At 47.3% G+C, this 26,442-nt stretch overlaps 3 protein-coding genes, 2 non-coding genes and 1 pseudogene across 6 annotated transcripts; 2 read left to right on the top strand and 4 right to left on the bottom strand.

Moving 5' to 3' along the window:
• Positions 1-872: 872 nt before the first annotated feature.
• LOC311342058 lies at positions 873-4,253 on the top strand (annotated as a pseudogene). The gene is made up of 6 exons (XR_014684119.1): positions 873-947; positions 1,189-1,373; positions 1,671-1,766; positions 2,503-2,571; positions 2,674-2,764; positions 3,379-4,253. The product of XR_014684119.1 is annotated as an uncharacterized misc_RNA (transcript).
• A 67-nt stretch (positions 4,254-4,320) lies between these two features.
• On the bottom strand, positions 4,321-12,271 carry LOC311341471 (histone H4 transcription factor). The gene is made up of 10 exons (XM_084466304.1): positions 12,200-12,271; positions 11,214-11,398; positions 10,425-10,651; positions 9,787-9,901; positions 8,487-8,639; positions 7,983-8,057; positions 7,551-7,671; positions 6,518-6,656; positions 5,823-5,947; positions 4,321-5,307 (listed from the first exon to the last, which is right to left on the bottom strand). Exons 2-10 carry the CDS (start codon positions 11,362-11,364, stop codon positions 4,839-4,841), a joined length of 1,575 nt encoding a protein of 524 aa, XP_084322430.1. The 5' UTR covers positions 11,365-11,398; positions 12,200-12,271; the 3' UTR covers positions 4,321-4,838.
• A 3,620-nt stretch (positions 12,272-15,891) lies between these two features.
• On the bottom strand, positions 15,892-20,281 carry map6b (microtubule-associated protein 6b; the record flags this gene model as incomplete). Its single annotated transcript, XM_084466521.1, has 3 exons — positions 15,892-16,098; positions 17,907-18,120; positions 19,551-20,281. The coding sequence occupies 3 exons, from the start codon at positions 20,279-20,281 to the stop codon at positions 15,892-15,894; spliced, it is 1,152 nt and encodes a 383-aa protein (XP_084322647.1).
• Positions 20,282-21,259: 978 nt separating this feature from the next.
• Positions 21,260-25,193, bottom strand: thap12b (THAP domain containing 12b). Its single transcript, XM_084466466.1, has 5 exons — positions 24,892-25,193; positions 24,146-24,266; positions 23,953-24,060; positions 23,816-23,852; positions 21,260-23,685 (listed from the first exon to the last, which is right to left on the bottom strand). Exons 1-5 carry the CDS (start codon positions 24,978-24,980, stop codon positions 21,665-21,667), a joined length of 2,376 nt encoding a protein of 791 aa, XP_084322592.1. The 5' UTR covers positions 24,981-25,193; the 3' UTR covers positions 21,260-21,664.
• A 581-nt stretch (positions 25,194-25,774) lies between these two features.
• Positions 25,775-25,846, top strand: AC3HAE_012567 (transfer RNA proline (anticodon AGG)). The gene has a single exon. It is a non-coding gene; the product is annotated as a tRNA-Pro (tRNA).
• A 270-nt stretch (positions 25,847-26,116) lies between these two features.
• On the bottom strand, positions 26,117-26,188 carry AC3HAE_012565 (transfer RNA proline (anticodon CGG)). The gene has a single exon. It is a non-coding gene; the product is annotated as a tRNA-Pro (tRNA).
• Between the last annotated feature and the right edge of the window lie 254 nt (positions 26,189-26,442).

Raw genomic sequence — 26,442 nt, 5'->3', positions numbered from 1 at the left:
TGCTTACAGGGTTTTACCTCATTTGGTTTGTGTATTACATGGTGATTGATTAATGCATCAGTCCCATTGATCACTAGTCTTGTATAGTGTAACTTAGTGAGGCTGAGGGCTGTACATCAGTCCCATTGCTCACTAAACTTCTACCAGCCTCACCATGTACCAGTCTATACTGCTAGAATGAAGAGGTCTGTACAGGCCCATCGCTCACTATTCATTCTAGTGTTATAGTGTTATATAGTGTAACATGGTGAGTTTGGTAGAAGCTGATGGCTGTATATCAGTCCCATCGCTCACTATTCATTCTAGTTGTATATAGTGTAACATGGTTGTCATTCTAGTGCTATAGTGTAAGAGGGTGAGGCAGCGGTCTCCCCATCGCTCACTATTCATTCTGCTAACAGCATTACTAATCATGTGTCCTTGGAACGGATGGTTCCCAAATTAATTAACTGGATTTAGCAGACGTCCCTCCTGTGGATAATCCAGCGTGTCATCTAACAAGGAGTTTTCATGCTTACAAAATGACATGTTCAAGGTAACCCTGGAGGGAATTGAGGGTCAAATTAAAAAAAAATGATACAAATAGGTAGTTAGAATAAAGCAGATAACAAGGTCCACAAAATAGTGTGAAAAAAAATATATATGCACCTATAAATGTAACTTTTGTCACAGATTCATCAGCTGAAAGGTCAATATTAACTTATTGGGCACTGATTGATTCCCCAAGATGCATTTGTTGTTGTTGTTTGTCAATGCCTCCGCTGTTAGTATTTGACTTGATATTAATAACACTAATTAACTTCTTTACTCCCTAGCAAATCTCCTCTCCTGGAGAAAGACTCACCCTGTGGGTGAATCAAACCGACCGCCGAATGTTTTCATCCTCAAACGGCCTGAGATGAATCCTCCCAATCCACACAGGAGCTTACTGATGTCGCTCTCCTACGGTACGTTGTCAACAACTACATCTCCCAGCATTCCTCACTGTGGCCATGTAGTGCATTCCATTTAAACTAGGAAGTCGGAATTGGAACATGGTCACCTCAGGTATGACGTCATTCCCCGCTCCAACTTCTGAGGTAAATGGAACGCAGCATTACTGGAGTCTGTCTGTGTCTGTGTCTGTGTGTGTGTGTGTGTGTGTGTGTGTGAGTTCTCCAGTGACGGGTTCTCATTCTCTTCCACCAGATTACAACATCCTGCCCGGTCAGGATCTGAGGTCCTACTGGTTGTGTTCCCAGCAGCACGCCCCAGCAGAGCCCACTGGGGTCCACCCCCACCAACACACACACCTGCAGGCCCTCCCTCCTCTCCCACACCCCTCTCTGTCCATCTCCCCGGCGCCATGCCTACGGTGGACCCAGTATACTAATGTAGGAAGACACTTTTTTTAGTTGGGATCATATTCCATACACAACCTGCTTGTTAGATGTTTCTTTTTGTTTTGTTGTTGTTTGTGTCCTAGTGCTAAATGACACACTTTGATAAAGTGTGACTTAAGTCAGGGCGTCCGACTCCAAGCCGAACGGGACTGGGTTCGATCCCCAGTCCCCATGCCTGATTCCACTGTAAATCCTGTTTCAAAAGGGTCTGTTAGCAGGACTTTACCGTTATTTGTCTTTCCCCTGTGTCTCGCCCGCATATGCCTTAACCACGCACTAATTCTGCAGGCCCTGGATTCTCTGTCCATAACAGAACAGAGGGCACAGTCCTTTGTCCCCTTCACTGCTTCCCCCAGAGCCTCACAAGGCCTCATCCAGCCTAAGGTGGGTCACTACACAGTCCTCACACATTTAGGAATCCAAGTTAAAGGGGTGATATTATGCCACCAGGTGTTGTGTGATTAGCCTTAACAAGCCATTTGAAAATCTGCCTTTCCCTGTGCCCTAGTGACATCACTAGTGGGCTTATCCACCTAGATGTGCGCTGGATAGATCGGTCTACCAGCCTACCCAGTGGACTGTGGCAAATGCTGCTCATCTATCTACCCCCCCACCTCCCCCTTCCCCTGTTGCAGGTGGTGTGTTTTCATGTTGTAAGTGTGCTGTCTATGTGCTGAGGTGTTTTTTTTCCTGTTCCCACACTGTACTCCCCTCAGGAGCGTAGTCTGGGGGTTGCCTTTTTTCTCCTCCCCTCTCCTCATGTGGTGTTATGCTGTATTTCCCTCATGCAAGATGGCGCTGTCCATGGCTGCTATAGCGCTACTCTGTGTTGTGGTTTGACTTCTTGTTTGTTGAAACACACTCACTGGTAATGCTGAGACAAATTCCTACTATGTTAACATAAATTGATTTTGATTCTGATCTGTCACACATCTAGGTGGATAAGCCCACTAGTGATTTCACTAGGGCACAGGGAAAGGCCGATTTTCAAACGGCTTGTTAAGGCTAATCACACTCACACCTGGTGGCATGATGTCATAAAAGCTACAAATACACATTTAGTAAAGCCTTTGTAAGTCACTTGAAAAGCTGAATGCTGTTATATTGTATTTTATCCAAGCCAGGGAAATGGGGAGCGATGCATGTTCACATTGCCTGGCAGATTCATCGCCATATGCAGAGAGTCGAGGTAAGCGATAGATCAGAAGTTCTTGCATATACAGTCGAGGCATAATAAAGTGGCTGCATCTTTACTGCAAACATGTTTCTGTTTGCTTTTCCTCCACAACAGAAGTCGCTGATGAAACCATCAGAGTTTCCCTCTGTGACTGCGGCAATACAACAGAACAGGGACTCAGCCCATTCCTCACCACCAATCCCAGGTGAATTTAAGCTGAGCATCATCATCCTGTAAAAAGTCTCCTCCATACAATCCCAATGTACGTCTTTAGGAGCACATTTCAGAAGATATCTGCAGAAGCTGTCGGTGCAGGATAGTCTAGTAGTCGCGGTGTTTGACTCCCAGTCGAAGGTTCTGGGTTTGAACCCTAATGTCACTGTTGGTTTCCTCTGGCAACCTGCTCATATATTAATCCATCTAAAACGCTTTGCTGTCACTTCGTCATTTAGCCTAAAGTGTCTTGGCTTAATGACAAAGTGACAGAAAGGGACAACACCATAGTTAAAGGTCCCATGACATGCCACCAGGTGTGGTGTGATTAGCCGTTACAAGCCGTTTTGAAAATCTGTCTGTTATGACATCACAGGTGGGCGTGTCCACCTAGACGTGTGCTGGATAGGTCAGTCCACCAGCCTACCCAGTGGACTGTAGCAAACGTTGCTCATCTATCCGTCACACATCTAGGTGGACACGCCCACCTGTGATGTCATAACATACAGATTTTCAAAGCTTGTAACGGCTAATCACACTCAGACGTGGTCATGGGACCTTTAAGGGAAACTACACCAGTAACTCAACCAGTGTGTGTTCTCCCAGACCCCTCCCACGACCGGTCTGTGAAGAGGAGGGTGTCGGACTGTGAGGGCCGGACGCAGCCGCCTCCCCTGCACCTCGCAGACCTACTGAGGCAGGAGGAGGAGCAGACGGACAAGAAGGAGACCACTCGGCCACAGCCTCACACAGAAACATCCCAGCATGAGTCAAGATCCGGACGCGTCTGCGAGTACGACTCCGGCCCCAGGCGGGGGCCCGGGGACTCGAGGAAACGGGGGCTTCCCGAGAGCGACGGCGTGCGTCTTAAAGCCAAAAGGACGAGGCACGGGGAACGGGAGGACTGCCGTGTCTTCATTGGGAAGATGTTTCCCTCGGTTCCAGTGAGCGGACCTCAGTATTACCAGCCTTCTCCCGGCTGTTACACTACCACGGGCGGAACGGATCCCAACTCCCTCTATCCAACGCCTTCCTTTGTACAGGACCGGTTCCTACAACAGAACCAACACGTCTTCCACCAAGCGGTGTTTATGAAGCAGAACACTGAACTCCAGAACCTGGCGGAACAGCCCTTGTGACGCTGTGCACCCGGAGGTCCACGTTGATCCGTTTCAAATTAAAGGCCTGGTTACTCTTTGAAATCACTTCAAGAAAGGGTCTCACTGATTCCGTCAAACGTGTGCATTAAAACTGTATTTATTTAAATATAACTGCCTTGTTCAGATGCATAACGGCCATCATGTTTTTAAAAATGTATAATAATGATGCACTGTGGGTGTATGTGAATGATGGCTGGTTGAAGCAGCCTCACCTGGCCTGAGTCAGACTGACCGGACTCTGGGGCTGGGTGAGGCTGTACACCTGTTGCACATTGAGTAATCAGTGTAACGGGTTAAACCAGCCATCACTGTTCAAAATAAAAAAACCTTGATCCAACATTGAAAAAGTTGTTTTAATGCTCAAATTAATCACTCTGAAAGAACCATCAAAACTCACCACTTTATTGTAAACTATCGTATCTTCTAATAAATAAACTGGCTTCTCAATATTTAATAACTTAACAGTGCTAAACTTCAGTCTTTAGTTGCATAACATTTAATTCCATGAAATAAAATGGAACTTACCGAACATCTAAAATAAAAATATACAAACAACGGTCTCAGCTGGGCGCCGCCGTACGGACGAGGGGTCAGAGTTCAGCCGTGTTTCACGAGACACGGGACCTTCCTTATGTTCAGGATACCGGCGGCTCCGGTTCACAATAAAATAGTTTGATTCAAAAATAAAATCTTGCATGTCTTCCCCTATAAGCAGAGTCCTCACCCGGACTCTTTGTCGCCCCCTTCCTGTATAAACACAACCGCAGCGTTAAAGGCGAAAGGAAAAAAACTAAACAATCATTAAAAACGATGAACGAGCATGAATCTGAAAACACGGTGGTGGGAGTGGGAGGGTCGGGTCCACTGAACATCACAGGAACGTTGAATCACACGATCAGGGGGGCTTCACACCACGTCCATGCCCAGGCCGCGGGCCACCTCCGTCAGGGCCTGCACCGCCCCGGAGGTGGCGCTGGGGTCGCACTCCTCCGTCAGCAGCAGGGGCCCCCCGGGGTCGTCCTCGATGTGGGGGATGCTGTTCATCACGCAGTACACCGGGGAGTCGCCGCTGCCGGCGCCGCGGGGGCTGGGCTGTGGCGACGCCTCCTCCTCCTCCTCCTCCTCTTCCGAGGAGGAGCCCGGGGAGGAGGAGGAGGCGTCGCAGGAGGAGGACGGGGAGGCGGAGCCCGCCGGCAGGGGGGAGGCCAGGCTCCGGTCGGGGGCCCCCCTGGAGGTCTGCTTGGCCCGGGGGCCGGGGCCCCGGCGGTGGATCTGCCGCTTCTTCTCCATGTTCTTCATGATCTCCTGGGTGACCTCCACCGTCTCGAAGCGCACCATGTTCAGGGTGAGGTAGCCGTCCTCGTTCTCCTTGTACCTGGGGGGGTAATCGTAACTGCTTAATCTATGTATTTATCACCCTTTGAACTAGTTTAAAATCGTGTGTTCTCTTCCTGGATAACTCCAATTATTTTTAGAAATACATTTCTTATGTTGACATCTTTTTTATACAGATTACTGCAGGCTTGCTACAGTAAACCTTATCTTAATTGTCTTGATCCTACTTCAATGCACATTGCTATATAAATAAAGCTATATAAATAAAGTAATACAATTCCTAATACATTTAGGAATTAGAAACAAATTCAATAAAGCCTCTGTAAGTCCCTTAAAAAACTATGCTTTTACATAAATCTTTTAACCAAGCTAGTGAAATGGGGCGCGATGCATGTTTGCATCACCTGGCAGATCCATCACCATAAGCAGAGTCGAGGTAAGCGATGAATGGCTGCATCTTTACTGCCACTGATGTTCCTGTTTCTGATCGCTAAAGTGAACCTTATCTTAACGGTCAGTAGCAGCTGTAGAAGAGCAGGACTGGAGGAGGGTTACCTGAAGCGCGAGTGTCCCGACGGCCACTTCAGCTGGTGCTTCTTGCGGAGGTGTAGTGTCAGCGTGTAGCACCAGGAGAACGTCTTCTCACAGATGTGGCATTTATACCTGGAGATCATCCCGCCCTGCAGCAACCACCCCAGACATCACATCAGTCAGGACATGATCGCGATCCATCAATAATCACTGAATCAATCTAAAAACGGTTACATTCTATTACCCTTTAATTTTTAATTATTCTAGCCGACACTTTGGTCCAAAGCTGTGTGGTGAATTCTTGATACAGGACATAGATAGCCATTAAAACCATTTCAGAATCTGCCCTGCGCCTTTATCACCAGTCGGAGAGTGTCCACCTAGATGTATGACGGATAGATCAGCCTGCTACTTGGTACAGTCCACTGGCTAGGCTGATCCATCCAGTGCACATCTGGGTGGACTCTCCCACTTTTGATGTCACAATGTCACAAGGCAGGGCAGAGTTTGAAACGACTTGTAATGCCTGATCACACTGCGCCCTTTAATGACCATACCCATTACCTGCATCTACAATCTACACCTAAGTTAAACTTTAGGTTCTGTAAGTAACAGGTTCAGGGCCTCTACAGTTAGACTGCGGACAACGGGGATGGAACCCAGAGGATTTCAGTTCGGAGCGGAACATCCCGACCGTCGTGGCCCTGCGATTGGCTGACCTCGTGCATGCGTCTGTAGTGCTGGCGCATGGTGTGGGCCATGCGGGACGAGTAGTCGCAGCCCTCCACCGTGCACCGGTAGGCCGCGCCCTCGTTGTGGGTCTCCATGTGCTTGCGCAGGTCGTGCTGGTTCTTGAAGCTGGAGGAGAAGGGACGTTGAGTCTGATTATTACAGGATGTGAAGGAATCGGGAGGACGAAAAGGCCCAGTCCGATTTCTCTCCCCTTAACGAGAACACTTGCTTTGAGTGCCCTTAGCTGCAAGTCAGCTACTGAGCTGGCTAGCGTTCAAGGGTTGATTTTAAGGGAAAAACAGCACTCCCCCTTGCTCCCTTAAGTATTGGGACACCCTACCCCTTTGCCGGAACGAGCAAAGTCTAGGGTTAGGGCTCAATTCTAAGGGAAGGGGAAGAATTGGGACAGGGCCAAAGTCTTCTGAGACTTGGTCATCTTATGTCATTTCAGTGGTGCGAATGTTCGCGTGAGTACACCAACTTTATTTGAGCGAGTTTCATTGCGCAAACTTGTGTGAGTGTAGGGGGAGGGGCTTCCTCTTGGGAAAGCCAACGTTTCTTTGTGCCGATTCCTTCTCAACCATGGCCAAGATAACCACCACTACCAGTCTTTACTTGTCGTGGAAGTACCAGAGATGTCAGGGAACCCAACACAGTCGTTTAGGATTCATAATATCATCCAGAGGCATTTGTGCATCAGGTGGGTTGATGGAATGATTGATGATGAGGATTTTCATCCAAGCATTGATTTTCATCCAAGCATTGATTTAGTATGGAATTGTGCTGCTCTCTTTTCTGGTGTGACTACACCTGTAGTCTGGTATCGGTTCTACCCTAAGGCCTCACAGAGGGCGTTAGCTCCCTATAACGCCTTCAGAACGTCTCCCATGTTTATGTGTAAAGTGATGGAAACAGGCGCTCATCCAGCGGCCGGTCCACACCCCCTGCCGGGCCGCAGAGAGGTCAGAGGTCAGGGGTCAGGTCCTGCCGGGCCGGAGAGAGGTCAGGGGTCAGGGTTACCTGCTCTCGCAGAAGTCACAGGAGAAGGGCCGCTCGTCACAGTGGCGGAACTTGATGTGTATCTTCAGGGTGGCCAGGGTGGTGCAGGTCATGTCACACAGCGGACACTTGATGTGGTTCACTGCAGGAGGATTCAGAGCACAACCATGGCTCAGGGTCAGAGACATTCTATTACATTTGATTAGTATGGCCCTTAATCACAGCACAGTCTCAAAGGGCTTAGCAGGCCGTGTGTTTATGACCCCCCCCTGACCCTAGCCCCCAAGAGACGAGAAAGAACTCCCTTAATCAGAAAGGAAGAAATCTTCACAGCGTAGAGGATCCCTCCCTCCAGGGATGGTCAGGAGTGCAATGGGTGCCGTATTGGGTGCCGTATGCAGGGCGACGGCAGCAGAGTGTCAGGGATGGGTGATGTGTTTCAGTAGGGCTCACCGTGCTGCCTGACGTGGTCCCTCAGGAGCCTCTCGTTGGTGAAGGCTTTCCCACAGTGCTCACACACCAGCGAGCCTGTCGGGAGCACAGATCCATCAATACATTGATCAACACAAACACACAAGGACTTGACCATCTCCATTTCATTCATGAATGTGACGGTTCAGACGAAAGTTCAGGCTTGCTAAGAACAACGATGATGTGTACGATATTTCAGATCACAATATCACTAGAAGAAACTCTTTAAGTATTGTTTCCCTTTAAACCCCACCTTCCATATATAACACTTTCCCAGAAAAATTAATTTGTGCAGATACCGAATTTGCGTGAATTTTGTGTAAAACCATGAACTAATTATGAATTTGCGCAAATTAGGAATTTCAGTTACTCCGTCAGACCATGTGATCAGAGTCAGTTACTCCGTCAGACCATGTGATCAGAGTCCTCCGTCAGACCATGTGATCAGAGTCCTCCGTCAGACCATGTGAATGTGGTTCCCCTCACCCTCGGGCTCCGCCTGCCGGTGGAGGTGGTCGAACAGCTTGGTGTTGCTGGAGAACATGCAGCCACAGGTGGGGCAGGCCACCACCTTCTCCTGGGTGTGGCTCCGCAGGTGCTCCCTCAGACGGTACCGGACCTTGAAGAAGGCGTCGCAACCTGCAACCGAGAGGGGAATCGGCCTTGAGCGGTTGGAACGCAGCCGCTGAGCGTCAAACACCCATAGGGGGCGGACAAAATATCAATACGTGATCGTCTCCCTTCTTTGTGCGATGCACAAATCGATACACTGGCGCCAAATAGCTATACAAAATATCTAATATATATATTTTTTTAATTTAGCATTTTTATGCTTTATTCATGAAGAGTTAAACAGGAAATGACGCCCACTATCAATATTTTAATTAATAAAAGAAGGCGCTCTGGACAGATTTCCCTGATCCTCGAGGTGGCGCTCAACACATGAATGAAGGAAACATGAATGGAAGTTAACTAGTTAAAGAGGAGAAAACCGGACTGAAAACCTCAGTTTGGATCGTGAATAAAGACCGAAATCCAGCACTTACCTTTTCACAGTCATTTTGGATTCATCGTTAGACATATCATTATAGGATTGTCTAACAATATATTATCGTAGAATCGCTGTATTATAGCGACGTCATATATAATCGTATTGCCCTACCTCAGCTGGACGTCTGGCACCTCCATCACTAAGAGCAACCAAAGGTTGATCAGCTAAATCACAACTCTTCTCTATCTTGGGACCACAGTGGTGGAACAAGCTCCCTGCTGATGTCAGGACCGCAGAGTTGCTCACCAGCTTCCGCAAACGACTCAAAACCCACCTGTTCAGAGTTCACCTAGACTCTACATAGCCATTCAGTCCCTTATTTGTCTGTTGCACTATTGTTTGTTGTACGTCCTGGCACTTAATGAACACACTTAATGCAGGTTGTATTCATTCATTGTACTTAATTGTGTAGTGCATGCATGTTGTGTAGCATGTACTTAATTGTGTAGCATCTGCAGTAGCTAGCTATCACTGCTGTATACGGGGAATGGGTTCAGCCTGGCGATTGTTAGTACTTACACTTGGTTCAGCTTTACTGTACGGACGGCGATATATTGTTTCCCTTCTTAGGACAAATGTACTTATTGTAAGTCGCTTTGGATAAAAGCGCCTGCTAAATGCCCTGAATGTAAATGTATTGTGTATCGTACCGTGAGGTACCCAGGGATTCCCACCGCTAAGAGACGCTGTTGTGTTAGGGCACGATTCATTGGGTCATGTGGTCTCTGATCCTACCTTCCCATTGGCAGAACAGGGCCTGCTGCTCTGGCTGGGGCAGGGGGCGTGGCTCGCTGCACTGCACGTGGTTGTCAGCGTGGCGATAGAACCACTCAGGGTTGTTGAACGTACTCTGGAAGAGAAGAGCCCGGAAACAAGACTTCAATGAATCGTTCTTTAAAAAGGACCACATTTAAGCGACAGGTGTAAGAGTTATATGGTGACATAACAAACAGGACAGTCCATCCAGATGTCTACTCAAACCCACTATCCTGTCTTTCTTCACGGTCCTCTCCATACAGATTACAAAGCTTGCATTGCATCACAGTGAGAACTGTATGTTAATTTCTAGTGATCGACCGATATATCAGCCGTTATTTGCGTTTTTTACGTGTATCGTATCGGACGTTTTTTTTTTTTTCTCTATATTTTTCCCGGCATGATTTACAGATAGTTCAATAAATGTTCCTTTTTTTAAATTGAGACTTGTGTCATTTTTATGATGTAAATTGAGGGAGAAAAAGCAGTATCGGCCCAAAAAAATCGTTATCGGCGTATCGGTCATCAGCTTAGACTGTTAGAAAAAAATCGGTATCAGCCCTAAAAAATCCACATGGGACCCCTTTAATGTAAACAGCCCTCTGACTCCAACCTACGTCACAGTGCTGCCACATGCAGCGCAGGCCGGCCGAGACCTCCGAGGACAGGTTGTTGGCATGCAGGTCCTGCTTGCAGCCGGGCAGGGCGGGCTGGGCCCTCAGCAGCTGCCCGCCCAGGCCCTTCAGCTTGCTGTGGTAGGTGTGGAAGTGGGCGTGGACCTCCAGCTCCCGGGGGCTGCCCATGGCCAGGAACTCACAGCCCTTCCACAGACACGCATAGTCGTCTGCACACACATGCATACACAGAGAACGGCATCGCAAAACACATTATGTACTCACATGGGAAATGGACTGCATTTATATATTGCTTTTTAAACCAGTGGCCACTCAAAGCGCTTTACAACATTGCCTAACATTCACCCATTCATGCACACATTAACAAACATTTAGGGCATTTATCAGATGCTTTTATCCAAATCAACTTGCAATAAGTACATTTGTCATAAGACAAATGCCCAGACAGCGGGAGCAGTTAGGGTGAGGAGCCTTTCTCAGGGACAACTCGAAACTCAGCTAGGAGATGCCGGAGCTCGGACTAGCAAACGTCCAGTCACCAGCCCACCCGCTTTACAGCCTGAGCCACATGTTCTTCCCCAGTACAAACGTACAACAGATGAAACCACTGATATTTAAACATACGACACTGCAGTGCACAGATTAGCTCCAACTCACTGCCCGTCTATAAAGACAGCACAACAAACCAACTTTGAACACATCTACTTGAGTCATAGGGCAACGAACAGACTTAGACCATAGCATAGAGCATGAAGTTATGCTGTAGCTCACCCAGCTCCTCCATGGCGTCTCCGTCTCCCAGGTGCTCCTTCAGGTGGAGGGCCATGTGCTCGCTCAGCTCCTCCATGGTCTGGCCCTTGAAGGTGCAGGACGACCACTCGCACTGCACCGACACACTACACAGCTTCTTCGTCTTTCCCATGATAACAGATTCATCAAGGTGCTGTCCTCGCCGACTAGGAGGCACGAGGGGACGAGGAGTCAAGGACGCAGCATGGAGTGGAACATTTATACGTTAAGGTGTTTACTAAGGAGGAGTTGAATAACAATGGATTGAAGATGCCATCGAACACTTGACGTCACTCCCCATCCGCGAGCGTTTGAGGACGTCGACGTCATCGTTCGAGCACAGCGACCGGCCAAACTCAACGTATGTCGTGTAACATCGCGACCGACTTCCTGTCCACATGTCTGTGTTCAATCCCTTCAGCAGAACACTTTGACAACAAGTGAACGCTTCCCAGACTTCTGGACGGAAAGGTGGTCGTACACAACGAAGTCGATGTGTGTGCGAAACCAAAGACACGCCGATACAAAGAGGATGACCACAGAGAAGGACTGGCGGGTGTATCGCTATTAACCACAGTCAGATGAGACTATCGTCATGGACAAGGCTCTCCGTGGACGGACCGGACTAGAGGTCGTCCTCTGATCGCCACAGGGAGTGGTTTTAATCTGTTTTAATCCAGAGACATATCAACGTGTTAACGTTGAGATGTTAAGGCGAGGCACCGTTGAAATCACGATGTTAGGCGACTGTCGAACTCCAACAGAAACCTTTATGTATTTTAAGCATTTTATTCAGGGCTTGTTGTCAACAAGACCAACTCAGCCTCAGTGGTGTTCGCGTCCAGCTTAGTGAACCATCACACTATACTGTTGAAAACACATGAAACACGACACGTACCGAGGTCTATCACACGACTATCACCCTCTTTACACATCTGTCCGATATGACTGTATTATTTTTATATTACCTTTGTTATCCACTTATAGCTGGTCTCCCCTCGGACTTCGCTTTTCCCTCCACTGTTTTGGTTCACTTCCTGTCCTTCAGAAGGCGGTAACGTTTCTTCTTCGCGGGGAAATGAGGCATGTGCATATTGTACTTTCTGTACACACACCGCTCCCTGCTGGACCGGATGGTGGCGGACACTGGGTTCCTGCATAGGAATGAATATGAATGAATAGGCCTCTGTCTGTCAGTCTGTCTGTCTGTCTGTCTGTCTTGCAATATAGCGTGTCAGCTAGGGTCGTCATTTTATCTCTCTATTGATGTGTATGCTACTGATGTTCCAAACAATTTTACTCCATATATTTTGTAACAATGAAGAAAAACAACATTTGTGCAGATACAAATATTGGAGATTTAGAAGTGACACTACAACAGTGGGGATCTGTGAATATTCCATCTTTCATTGACAAATAATTTGCCAAATATTTTGGCAAAGGATTTTATTTTATTGTTTATTGTATATTTTATTATATTTTTTATTGTAAATGACAATTGAAAAATATGACGTATGCCTTGGAAATGAGCGTCTTCAAAGATACCATATGGACTGTTGAACAAACCAAAATAGAGACACACTTCTTTAGCCTCATGCCTCTACAAATTCCTCATCCTAATTTTAAAAGTGACTCGCGAACAAGTCAACCGCACTGTTTAAATACAGCGAGCTAATCTGAGTGCAAAGACCCAGACAAGGCTGGACCAGATAGCGTTGCATTAGGCGGCTCCAGTGCCATTTCCTATCTTCTGTTGCATTTTTAATGGCATGCTGCAAACCCAAGACCCCACAACACCTGAATTATTAATGTGGCTTTAAGCCAGAATGATTCTGAAGCCAGTGACCACTAGGCCACCATGCTTAAGTGATTACACAAGGAAGCTATCACGTGATAAACATTACATTCAAGCATTATATTCCTGTCCATTGTAATTTGTAGTTATAAAGGACACATTTCAAAACAAAATACAATAAACATTTCAAAACTTAATACAAATAACAAAAATGTGTGTGTGTGTGTGTGTGTGTGTGTGTGTGTGTGTGTGTGTGTGTGTGTGTGTGTGTGTGTGTGTGTGTGTGTGTGTGTGTGTGTGTGTGTGGTTGGATGGGTGGCCGGGGGTGGGTGGTTGTGTGTGGGTGTCTATTGATGAGGATGTTGTTCCTAGTACAACAACATCACACGTTGTTTGGGATGTGTGTGTTGAACAGCCGGGGGATAGCACCACATGCATGACGTCTGACAGAGACATGTTGACCCCCACTCTCACACAATGACTGCTGATCAGAGGGCAACATCAGAGCTTTCATTCAGCCTTCTGTCCCCTGTTTGAACAGTTGATCAGAACAGTATTCTCCTGGTATTGCACTGAAGTTTGAAGATTCATTGCTCCCACCACTTTTTTTGTTTGGTTTTCTGTGGAAAATATACAAATATACCAACAGAAATATTACACCCACAGAGAGTCAATCAAGTCAAATCAAGGATCAATCATGATTTGAAAATCCATGACAAATGTATTGAAAACATTTGATGACTAATGTTACTAATAGCGTTAGGGTTAGGGTCCACTAAAGTCTTTCAATCTCTGCAACACTGTTTATGTTTGTTTAAGGAATAACACACTGGTTTCATGGTACTGATACATATTTTGTGAAATATTATGTATATATCGTGTATATATATGCTCTTTATTTCACTAATACATGATTTGGTTCTATATGAGTTTATGCATATTCAATCATGCAAAGAGGAAATTGATTCTAAAATTATTTTGACCTGAAATATCAAAATCTGCATAATCTCTAATTGTATTAGACTAAAAAAATATTACAACATAAGGTGGAATACACACACACACACACACACACACACACACACACACACACACACACACAGTTACAAAGACACAAGACAAAGGATTCGACGAGACACACAAGGTCATTGGGTTCTAAGGTTTTTAATAGGAGTTCATTCGGAGAGCAAGCGGAGAGGGACAAGCACAACACCACAACCACAATCTGCATCAGTATATTCACCTCCTCCATGGTGGTCTGACCCCCCCCCTCTACACACTCACACACAAAGCATCACATCATCACACACAACACGGTAAGGTAAGATATAGCACCAGGTGGTATCGTGCACGCTAGCACACAGAGTGGGTCACTAGCAAGCAGCAGACTGCAGAGCACATCCGCCTAACATACACGTGCATGTTTTCAGGCACGCGCACACACACACACACACACACACACACACGCACACACACATTCACGGAAGCCAAGCGAAGAGGAGGCACAACCAAACGTGACTGGCGCTAGTCTGGGCACTCATACCCTGTCAGCCAATCATGCTGCAAAGGATGTTCTTTTTTAACAGGGTGGAGGGGGCCTGTGCGTACAATCAAGACACAGGAAGGTTGAGATACTGCCATCTCATCTTACACACAAGCAGACGATGCTCGGCCGGTGGCTTTGGGAGTGTGGCCCCGTTTTTTAAAGTCGTGTTACAGCAGCAACGGTAGACCATTGAAGGTGAGGGGGCGTAGTAAATACAGTACAGGGTTGTCTATGTCATACACTTCTACAGGGGTCTTTTATGTGTAGGCTGTCGTGTGTCACACAAAGACTGTGCTGCACACACGGTATTATTTCTAATGTGACAGTGAATTCAACAAGAAATCCCAGGGTTGGTGAGACCGTTTGAAGGCAGAACTATTTTTGCTGGTGGGTTTACTTTCGTAGCACTAAACAGCTGCTTAACTAGTGTCTTTGTCTGTGTCTCTTGTCAAAGTCTACTCCGTTACATTGCGTCGACATGGGTCCAACAACATGCATTATACGTAGAAAGGTCTTCAAACGCCCTAGAAAAATCCACATGGACGGTGTCCTACACAAGCTAAGAGACGTGGTCTATATATCCTACTACAAGGTGTGGTACTTGTCGGTACCGAAAATTGAGTCTTCGTCCATGCAAGCTGTGGCAATTATATTACAGTACATTTGGTTCCTTAGCAACCAAACGGATGAAACCAGATCTCTCCCCGAACAGTGAAATGGAGCCCAGGCCCATACAGCACAGGCACTGTTACCAGGAAATGCAACAGCAGTTTAGATGTTGTATCAGCAGCAGACCATAGGAGTCGATACACTTTCTGAAATTGAAAATAAAAACACTGACAGTGTGGACAGTCTTAACGTTTCATTAGCGTTTCAAAGAGATTGCGACAATTAGATTTTAAAGGGGAAGGAAAGGGTTTCCCCCCCCCGTTTGCTAAAATGTACATCAATGGCTTTAAGATTCTTAGCTCAAGGATAAAGTATATAGAGGTACATACATATGTCAAAATGTGTGCAAATAAGGTGCTCAGATATATAGAGAAAGCAGCTATGTGTAGAAAACACATACAATACAGCCTCACCCACGAGGTGGTTCCCAGTTAAGACACTCACACACACACAACAAACACACACACGATAATCGTCTCCAACCGTTGAGAAGCTAAATAGAATACCAGTGTGAGCAACCACAGAGAGACGGGGTAGCTGGGTGTTAAGGAACAGTCGGCTGGCCGGACAGAGGGGTGAGACAGGTTAGTGAGATGCACCTAGACAGGAGGCGATGAGGGTTAGGATGGAGAACACCGAGGGTGATGTGTTCAGTGCTTTGCTTCGGCCAGTCTGTTGCTCATCTCTTTGCTCTTCTTGGTGACCACGCCCTCGGCCGTGGGGGTGAGTGGGGAAGAGGCCTTCTTCCTGGCTGGCTGGGTACCAGCTGCTAGCTTCTCCTTTGATTTCTTCACCATTCTTCCCGTCGTGGTGGTCGGTGTCTTTTTTGGTTTGGAGCGAGACGCTGGCTTGTCGACCTGCCGGGGAGCAGATGTGTCCGATTTAGCAGCAGAAATCGTAAAAGTAATAAAACATAGATTTATCACTCATGGTGTGTCTTTGTTTTTCATTCGTAAGAGGAGGCCTCTCTGGCTTTAGGCTTCCTTCTTGTCATGCAATACATAGCCCCGTTATCCTGTCATTACAAATGATGGCCCCAATGTCGCCACAGAGTGACGTTTGCATAATGCGGTTAGTGGGAATGGAGCCGCGAGTGACTCTGTAAAGATTGTGTGGATCCATGCCATTCTTTTGGTGTTTCGGTGATTAGTGCAAAGCTCTGTACCTGTGACGATTACACCTGGCCATGGGAAAACATCAACATTCGAATTACACAGTCGATGTTGACAAATGAAGTTAAACGCTGATGGCATGGAATGGTATCTTTGCCAAATGCCACACACTTATCCACATGTCTGGTTTTAAATATACTTTAAGACCACATAGGTGAATAATGTGTGTTTTGCCATAACATATCTATTGCTTAGTGGTAACAAGAAACAGTGAACTGTTACATTGCAATAGGCTTCTTCAACTTGGACTCAATGTGAGCCCCCTGTCATCCGTACGTCCACTCAGTCACACCCAGTAGAACACGTTTGGTATGTTAGTCACTGGAATAACTGCAGCTCATCAGCAGGTGGTGAGGTAGGAACAGAAGGTGGGCATACAGTGAAGAAGTTGCAGTTTGTCAAAGGGTGGGACTAGAAACTGAGTGGCAAGTGTGTGTGTGTGTGTGTGTGTCTCTTTGGTCTTGTGTGTATGTAAGAGTGTTTGTATATGTGTGTGCACGTGCATGTCTGTGTGTGAGTGTGTGCACGAGTGTGCATGTGTGTTGAAGTGTGTGTGTGTGTGTGTGTGCATCTGCATGTGTGTGTGTACAAACGTGCATGTTCGTTTGTGTGCACGTAAGTGTGTGTGAGTGTGTGCACTAGTGCATGTTTTTGTGCACATGTGCATGTTTGTGTGGGCGTGTGTGTGTGTGTGTGTGAATCTGAGGTCAACCTCCATGCCTTCCATAGAAAATAGGGAACACACCTGACTACAGCAGATTTAGTACAGAGCTGCTTTCATTCTCTGAGAGGTCCTACAAGAGTGAGAGAGGGAGTGGCCATATAAACACACGGCATGCACACACACATTATGTTAACATGCATGCGGAGAGAGGACATTTATTCACACAACAATGATGTTGACTTGAAATAGTAATGTTACATATTAAACATTCATAGTTGTATTCTCGATGGAAGATTTCACAAAAATGTAATTCTGAAAAACAATCTATTTCTAATTTTGTGAAGGAGCATGGGTAAAATGATTATCGTGATTATCGTTATTTTGTCTTTCTAAATAATAATGGCCAGATAGCAACCTTTGTATCAATAATGTATTTCTTAAACTACTATACTTTATTCAATCACGTACCGTTATGTTATTTAACATGTTAACGTTGCTGTTGCGTTACAAGCCCAACCCATGATTGCTACTCAGCTATTTCAAAAAGTGATGAAAAAACAACCTTGAGGGCAATGACAAAAATACAATACATGGTGTCTAACCAGTCCATTAAGGTCATGTCATCCTAATAATGGGCGGGGGGGGGGGGGCGATAGTCTTCTCTGACATCAGTGAATTACAATAACATAGAGTGAATACAAGATGGCGATGTGAGAGACAGTAACCGACAGTATCCTCCACATCCATATGTAATGACCTGACCGACAGCACTATGCACATGGCTCTGTGTGTCTAACTCAATGCTCTCCCTATGCTGCGGTGCGCTCACCTTGGCGGCCTCCTTGCTGGGCTCGTTGTACAGGCTGCGTATCCTCCGGCGGTCCATCAGCTTGTTGTCGGCGTTCAGCAGCTTGCCCTGCTCCCCCTTGTACGTGGCGCTGTAGCTGGTCTCCTTGCGGACCTCCACCCCCGGGGGCTGGAAGGGCGTGGACGTCTTGAAGGACTTGGTCGGCTTCACGTCCTTATAGGCCTTGAATTCATTCCTGGAGGAGGAGGAGGAGGAGGAGGATTAGAGGGGAGGGGAGAAGGGGGTAGAGAGTGGGGAAGAGAAAGAGGAGTGGGGAAGAGAAGAGGAGTGGGGAAGAGAAGAGGAGTGGGGTTAGAGGGAAGGGGAGGAGGGGGTAGAGGAGTGGGGAGGGGGAAGAGGAGAAGGAGGAGGACGAGGAGAGGGAAGGAGAGAAGAGGGTAGAGGAGTGGGGAGGAGGGGGTAGAGCAGAAAGTGGAGAAAGTTGACGAGGAGGAGGACGAGGAGAGGGAAGGGGAGTAGGGCGAAGAGGAGATGGAAAATGGAGGAGGAGGAGGAAGATGGGGACACAGGGAAGAACAAAGGGAGAGGTGGAGATAGATAGAGTAGGAGGAGGAGGAGGAGGAGGCAGCGTTGAATAAAGAGGAGCGACAAGGGGCAGGAGGAGCAGAAGAACAACAAAATCTGTGTGACACAAAGCTAACTCTTTCACAAAACAAACTCTGAAGAAAATCACACAGTATTCATAGCAAATAGTGTTCCATCTATTGCATGAATGGTTAGTGAATGGTTGTTTTTAATAAGTGAACCATGCCGCCCAACATCAAGCTATTCAATCTACATATTTTAGTATTTGTCACAATAACGCAGAATCCTCTAATGGAAAAACTAATCCATTTCCATGACAATTGAAAATTAGATTTTTTCCGATCTAATGAGCAATGTTCAGACAGACTCAATACTCATTATCTTGTGAAAGACCTAATTTAATATATGAGCTCTATAGTAGCTTTAAATCACCCAATGATCTGCCTTCATGTTATCTGATCAACCTCACATGCGCTGGAGCCAGCCTATCACACTGCACAGAGGTCAACCTTTTGTTAACATGTTTGCATATTTGTTCATTTTAAAAAGTCTATGATTATCTTAGCCAGTGTTACATCAGTGAGTAAATGTACGAGACAAATCTTTCCAACGTTTGTCCAGGATAATTCTACTCAAAATGTGCAAAGCCATTCTCATCTACATAAAAGGCCTAAAATAAAGAACACCATTAATCCGGTTCAGCAAGCTTCATATCAACGATGGATTATTTACAACTTCTTCATAACACTTTTATTCATAATCTATCAATAAATTGGACGACTAATCCAAATGATTTGTTCTACACTTTGGGAAAGAACTGAGTATGGCTGTTCCTAACCTATGGTGGTAACATTAATTAAAAACAATAGTGTCTATGTTGCCAAGGCGTGCCTGCACTAATAGCCTATTATCCCATGGGGGGGGGGGGGGGGGGGGGTCGCTATTAACTATTCACCTACCAACGTGGTAACATGCATGGCTGAAACCTCAATTTCCCCAATTCATCAGAGTTCGGGCCCGCAAATCACTTAATTTCTATCCATCCCCTGACCTTGAACCCGACCGAACAGACCGACCTACCTGTAGCTACTCCCCGTCGATACCACCTCCTTGATCTGTCTGTTGAGAGCGTCTGCGGCCGCCCGGCCCTTCCTCTCGGCACTTGAATCGGAGGGCTGCAGCTTTTCCTCCTGTTTCTCAGCGGTTTTCCTGTCTACAGATTTTTCTCTCTTTGCAGGGGTTGTTTTCGCCACCTCTTTGAATTCTTTCTCCTGCACCTTCTCCTCGATTTCACTCTTCTCCACGCCGCTCTCAGCCTCGGCCGCGGCGTGCTCCTTCTTGCTGCCGGCGATGCCCTTCCGTCCGCCGGAGGTAGTGGGGCTGGGCTTCGGTATCCAGGGGTGGTCGCCCTTTTTTGGGATAGGCCATGGCTTGTAATCCTTCTGATACTGTGTTTCCGTATTGAACGGGCCCGTACAGGGGTGGTACTCGTTCCTGGGTTTGCAGCTGGGCTCGGGACGCACTTTCCATGCCTGGTAGTCTTGGCGCGTGACGGACGCAGAGCCATCTTTGCCTCCTGCGGCACATGACGCGGGGGGCGCCTTGGACTCCTGGTCCCCGAGATGAGGCTGCGTTTCTATGGCGATGGGGCCGCTCCTCTTCTGTCTGGGTTGAGGATGGTGGGAAAAATGCTGCACGTCGGCAACATCCGAGTATTTGGTGAACACTAAAGGCACCGCGATGTCTCCTTTGTCTAGTTCGCTCCAGAAGCGGTTGATGCAGCAAGCCCGCGTGATGCACGGCCAGGCCATGATCGATGGAGATTGCTAAAAAAAATTACACAGAATGAATCTAACGTGGTACGAAACGCAATCGACTTACACACAATAGGCCCGAGTTAGCTTTCCTCTTACGAATCGGCAACCTGAAAAAGAGCAGTCCCTCTCCTTTGACTCAATAAAACGCTAAATCACAGATATTCACCCTACTAAGTTTCCCTTCGGTCTTTTGTGAACCGATCTCAAGAGGTCTTTGGGTAGACTCGGTCTTCCTTTTTCGAAGGCAACTCGATCATCTCAAGCTGAACTGGATTTGATGGTCGGCTGGTGTGGAGCTCATTGCTTGCTGCCGGTTGCGCATCAAAACGACCCCACCCACATGGATGCTCCTCGGAGACGACCGCTTTCTGCACTATGAGTTTGCAACAACGATCACCTGGTCCGTCCCCGCCCGGCCCGTGAAGAGGCTTAACCCCTCTCTACACCTCACACACATTGTGGGGAATTATCTCAACACTATGGATAGACTGGATGGTAAAGAAACGCATTCAAATAGCATCACCTCCAATATAATTGCAAATAATTTAAAGTGTTATCACTGATATTTGGCGACGTAAAGGTTATTTTTGATACTCCTCTCAGAAAATAACATACACGCCTATTTGTGATACATCTCGACCACATGTTGCGTTATCCCTTTCATTGATCATAGCCTACAGACTAAGGAGGAACATAGCAATGAGACAATTGCCACCCATTATTTGTTGCAGGAGCGGTCAATATTCATTTAGATGACCGTTAGAAAGCCTAAGTGGGTTTCAACGTTGTCATACAGTTCCCAACATCAAGTATGGTTGATTCACTAATCAGAACAGTGCTAGTCCACACCAATGACGGTGTGTAATCTGCGTGACTTAAATGTCTTGTTGCGTACTTAAGTACTTAACTCCATTTTATTTGTATTTATTTTCCACCAAACTCTGAGAACAAGATCCATTTAAAAGGGGGGATAATTAATCTGATTTAATACAATTATATTGAAACAAAGAAAAAAAGTATATATATGAAACAAAGATTATGTATTGGGCTAAACTTATATTTAATATGAAATGGATGAACAAAACATGAGGCAAAATACACTGACTAATATTTTTTTAAAACATAATAGAGAATGAGTCAGTGTACCTGCCCCAAAAACGTGGACAACCCTATACATTGTGGACCGGCGAAGCACATCACAAACAGAACAAACCAGCATTCCTCCTACTTCCGGAACAGGGAGATCTCTTCCATGAAGAAAACGTGACCAGTGCACCCCTTTTATACACTTGGTATTAAAGTTTCAACATAAAGACCTAATAAGAGAATGACCGTAGTAAATGTTTTCAAATCGCATCTCCCGCCCCAACGTACACCTCATGTGGTGTTGGTGGGCGTGGGCGTGTCCTCCTCCATAGGCTCCTCCTCCCCAGCGGGTGCCACCTCCACAGCAGGCTCCGCCTCCCCAGTGGGCTCCGCCTCCCCAGCGGGCTCCGCCTCCCCAGCGAGCTCCGCCTCCCCAGCGGGCTCCGCCTCAGCCTCGTCCTCGGGGTACAGTCTGCAGTACTGGTCCACCATGACGTCCAGGTCATGCTTGACGTGGGCGTTGATGTGCAGCACCGCCATGCTGCGGTTGCGCTGCGCCGGGGGCGTGGCGCTCAGGTAGGCGCGCAGCCGCTGGCTGGCGGGCGCCGTCTCGCCGTCGTGGTCGAACCGCAGCGCGGGCAGCGCGGAGAGCACCTTGAGGAAGGAGTTGACGTTGGGGAAGAACTTGACGTCGGGCAGCTGCAGCGTCTCGTGGATGGTGGTGGGCAGGCGCACCTCCTTGCCGCGGTGCTTCCACTTGATCCTCCAGCAGTGCAGCTCGGCGGGCAGGGTGTCCGGGCTGGGCAGGTCGTTGCGGTACACGTCGGCGTTGTTCTCCTCCGACGTGTTGAACTTCATCTGGCCCATGACGGCCGGCACCAGCGACAGGCACTTGAGGGCCTTCAGGTTGGTCTCGGAGAACATCTCCTCCACCTCCTGGATCACGCCGCGGATCACCGGGATGGTCACGTACTCCTTGAAGTACGCCTCCACCTGGATCTCGCCCATGTCGGCCGAGCGCTGCTTCCGCAGGAAGAGCCGCGGCACCGCCACGGGGACGTCCATCTCGGCGGCCAGGCCCATTGCCTCCTCGAACCAGAACTCGTGGTAGACGTCGATGTTGTCGATCACCTCGTTGAGCGAATGGAGAACGGCGGTCAGGCTGTTGGCGGCGAAAAACACCTCCAGGGTCTCCCCCTGAAGGTTCCTCCCGAAGGCTCTGGTGTACGTGAGGGTGTTCTTCAGTATGACGATGGTGACGATGAGCTCAAAGTCGGCCAGGATCTCTGCGATGGAGTAAGCGTTGGAGACGACGCCGTCGGGGAACCTGGCGCCGTCGTTGTGGCGGATGTTGTCCATGCAGAGCACCAGCGACTCCAGCATGTCCACCATCAGATCAAACACGTTGTGCTGCTCCGTCCAGCCGGAGTGGCACGCCTGCTTGAGCGCACTCTCCTTCTCCTCGTTGCCCTGGAAGCAGCTGGCCAGGGCTTTCTCCAGCTCGCCCTGCGTCGACGGCTGGCGGAAGAAGACCTCGATCTTCCGCAGCACCTCCATGACGTTCTGCACGTTGGGGAAGGGGAGGCTGTTGGCCAGGTGGATGTTGAGTGCGGTGGTGGAGCAGGGCATGTGCAGGGCCAGGGGGTACTTCTCCGTCAGCATCACCGCCACCGCCTTCATCTTGGTGGTGGAGGTGCCTGTGGCCTTGTGGGCGTGGCCACGGCAGTCCTCCATGCTCAGCCCCCAGCGGTCGCTCAGCTGGCCCTCCAGCTTCTCCACCAGCAGCGCCTCGCTCTCCTCAAAGGGCAGCAGGTCCAGGAACTCCTCGCGGAGGAGGTTGCGCTGGTTGACGAAGCGCAGGAACAGCGGCAGGTGCTTTTCCCCGTCAAACTCCACCAGGTCGCCCGTGACCAGGGAGAAGAACCGGCTGTCCCTGACCTCCATGAGGATCTCCTCCCGCACCGTGTTCTCGCACACCTCCAGGAGCTGGCTCTGCTGGACGTCGGAGAGGTACCGCGTGTTCACCGCCGTGCCCTCGAAGCGCTTCCTCAGGGCCGCGTCGCCGGCGTTCATGTGGTAGTGCAGCAGCATCTGGAAGTTGCTGTTGCAGTCGGGCTCGCCGGCGCCCGGCGGCCGGTCCGTGGTCAGGGGGATCCGCTGCTTGCCCAGTAGGACGACGACCTTGAATAAGGAGTGCAGGTAGTCCCTGAACTCCTTCTCCTCCGGAGACAGCTGGGGCTCGCCGTCGTTGGTCGGGCTGTCCTCCGCCGTGGAATCCTTTTTGGAGATTAACTGTGTGATGGAAACGGCCACTAGATGGAGGGGGGGGACAAAAAGGGGGAAATATGTTAATTAACCCTTTAGCAGAACTATGTTCATACTCCTCTGACCTCGGGATGGAAATGAAGAGGAACTCACAGAAAACACCTTGTGTTTACTTACATCTCCTCTCTTTAATCTTCCTTATGTCCTCTTCTGTCTGGAAAATAAGTGGCGGTAGCGTGGATGTTAATCAAATCACAAAGTCTGCAAGTCTACGAAGCTCCATTTCAATAATTTGGCGGAAAATAGTTTCTTACGAGTTCTTTAATTTGCTTGCGAAATCTGTTATGAGGATTTGTCAAGTGGCTTGTCAGATCGAACATAGTGGGGATGGCTGTATCCTTCAACACCGTCCGATACAGGCTCTGAATGGAGAGACAATTCAAAACAATCAGGTCAGCAAACGTTCTGTGTTCTGAACACATCCAGTGGTCATTGTTCAGTACTTACAGTTTTGCAGACCATTGCTGGGTCGAAGTGTTTGGCACACAACCTATAGTGCTTGTTTAGCTGTTCTGCTGTCTTGGCCTCTAGATCTGCCCGGCGACAGTTTTCTACCCACATTCGGCATCTGTGAATGCAATAATACCAGAAAACAAAACTGTGGTTAAGCACAGCAGCAACGACAACAGGAGGAACACAAGTACAAAATGTATACAAATAAAGGTTTGAGAAGTTGATTGAATACCGGGGAATTACAAATAAACAATCAAAATAAGTATTTACTACAAAAACAGTAATACTAGAATAACAAATTAGGTCATTCACTGTCAGAACCCATTGACATTAAAAACGTGAAGGCAAATGACTGTTGTTACATTATACCACCGTTATAATATGCTTAGATAACTAGATGTCGTATTTGTTTCAAGTTTAAACGAAACTGTTATTCCCAGGATTTTTAATTGCCAAGGTTTAGACTTTAGACTTTAGGGGGCGCCATTAAGTGAGTTATTAAACCTGACATCCAAACTTGTACATGTCGTTCATCGGCCTTAGATGATGAATTAATAATATGAATAGAAGGTCAAAAAGCACAATGGACATTATGTGAAGCAGTAACCATTCATTCTCTCATGCTGTGAAGTTGTGGGGTACTTTACAGTCACTACTACACTGCTGTTCACCCAGCGTGCTGTCGCCTGGCCTCATGTCGTTACGGATCGTAAACAGCGGCTCTTTCGTTAGTTTCCTACCGTTCGGGGTCCCTTGGAAACCGAAAAAACGCCAATTCCGACTGCGTGCTCTTCCGCGTGCAGTTTGGAGCCGCGCAAAAATTGGGCATTCTCACTCTTAACGGTGGCTAGCGCGCACAGCTAACATTAAATACCAAAGCGGCTAATTAAATTAGCCGCTTTGTTTATTAGGAAACTATAAAGCTATAGTTAGGACTGAAGTCGATACTTATTTTTTGGGGTGGTAAAACATCGGCCAGCACGTAGAAATGACAGGTATGTACACAGGGAGGATAACAGCGGGCTAGATTCAAAACAGCGGACTGTTCTTCTGCTCGGTGACTTCCGGTGTGTTTCCGGAAGCTCTACTTTGGGCAGAATGATGTTTATTATTATTTATTTTTTACTGATCTCGATTAATGCAACAATTTGCTCTTCATAACATGCATATATAAAAATGTTTTGATCCACTTAAACCGACGTGTTTGTAAGGCTTCTACAGATCTGGATCTGGATTTTACTGTCTTTGTCAAAAGCACACGTTTGTTGCCGGCCGGACATATTCCTAAATGTCGCCTTTGTTCTCTGTTCTTTGCCCCCCGTTTTACCCCTCCGTTTACTTTGTGCTTGTACATACTAAATTATAAACATCAAACTCAGATTTACCGTTTATGTTAGGACAGGACATACATATCCCCTTTAGGACATGACGCTGATCTATCCGACCACGTAGCACGTGTCCTTTCTAACTTGTTTGAGTATCCACCAATAGAGGTCCTCATTATGATGTGCACCATATATTATGATGTGCACAATTATATCACATAGCAAGTAATATAATCCACAATCCTATTCATATCGTGTGTGCGATTATTTTTGCTATTGGTTTGCTAGTACATCACGTGGCTCGTTGGTCTAGGGGTATGATTCTCGCTTAGGGTGCGAGAGGTCCCGGGTTCAAATCCCGGACGAGCCCAACTTTTTCTTTGCTTCATTATTCTTTATCTTTAGAAATAGAAACGGCATTATTCAATTAGGTAATTCTGAGCACCAATAAATTACAAATCTAATAATGGCGCACTGCATTTAAACGTCAAACTATTAGAATGAAATTACTGCTACGTTACTTGGAATATTAAGATGTATGCGATACAAAAACATAGATAACTGCAAATACTTGTATAGATACATTTAGATTGCTGCAAATATCCTAAATAATTACTTTTTATGCGTTTTGGAAAAATCTGGGCTCGTCCGGGATTTGAACCCGGGACCTCTCGCACCCGAAGCGAGAATCATACCCCTAGACCAACGAGCCACGGCACTGCTACACGTGAGATATATGTTAATACCGGTGTCATGCGGACTGATTCGTTCCCATATAATTAAAGTTCTTATGCGATTAAGGACTAGGAGACGTACAACATAGAAAGTAGTCAATCATCTTGATTACCATTGAAACGACACAGTACGCGATTGACGTTCTATGTGAAAATGTACTCAAATGGCGTTGGGTAATGAAGCTATACCATCAATTGTGAGAACATTTTGCAGGAAAAAGACAAGAATAAA

Source organism: Micromesistius poutassou (genome assembly GCF_964030765.1).
Source record: "Micromesistius poutassou genome assembly, chromosome: 4".
Taxonomy (NCBI): Eukaryota; Metazoa; Chordata; class Actinopteri; order Gadiformes; family Gadidae; genus Micromesistius; species Micromesistius poutassou.
This window is presented reverse-complemented; position numbering and strand designations above follow the sequence as displayed.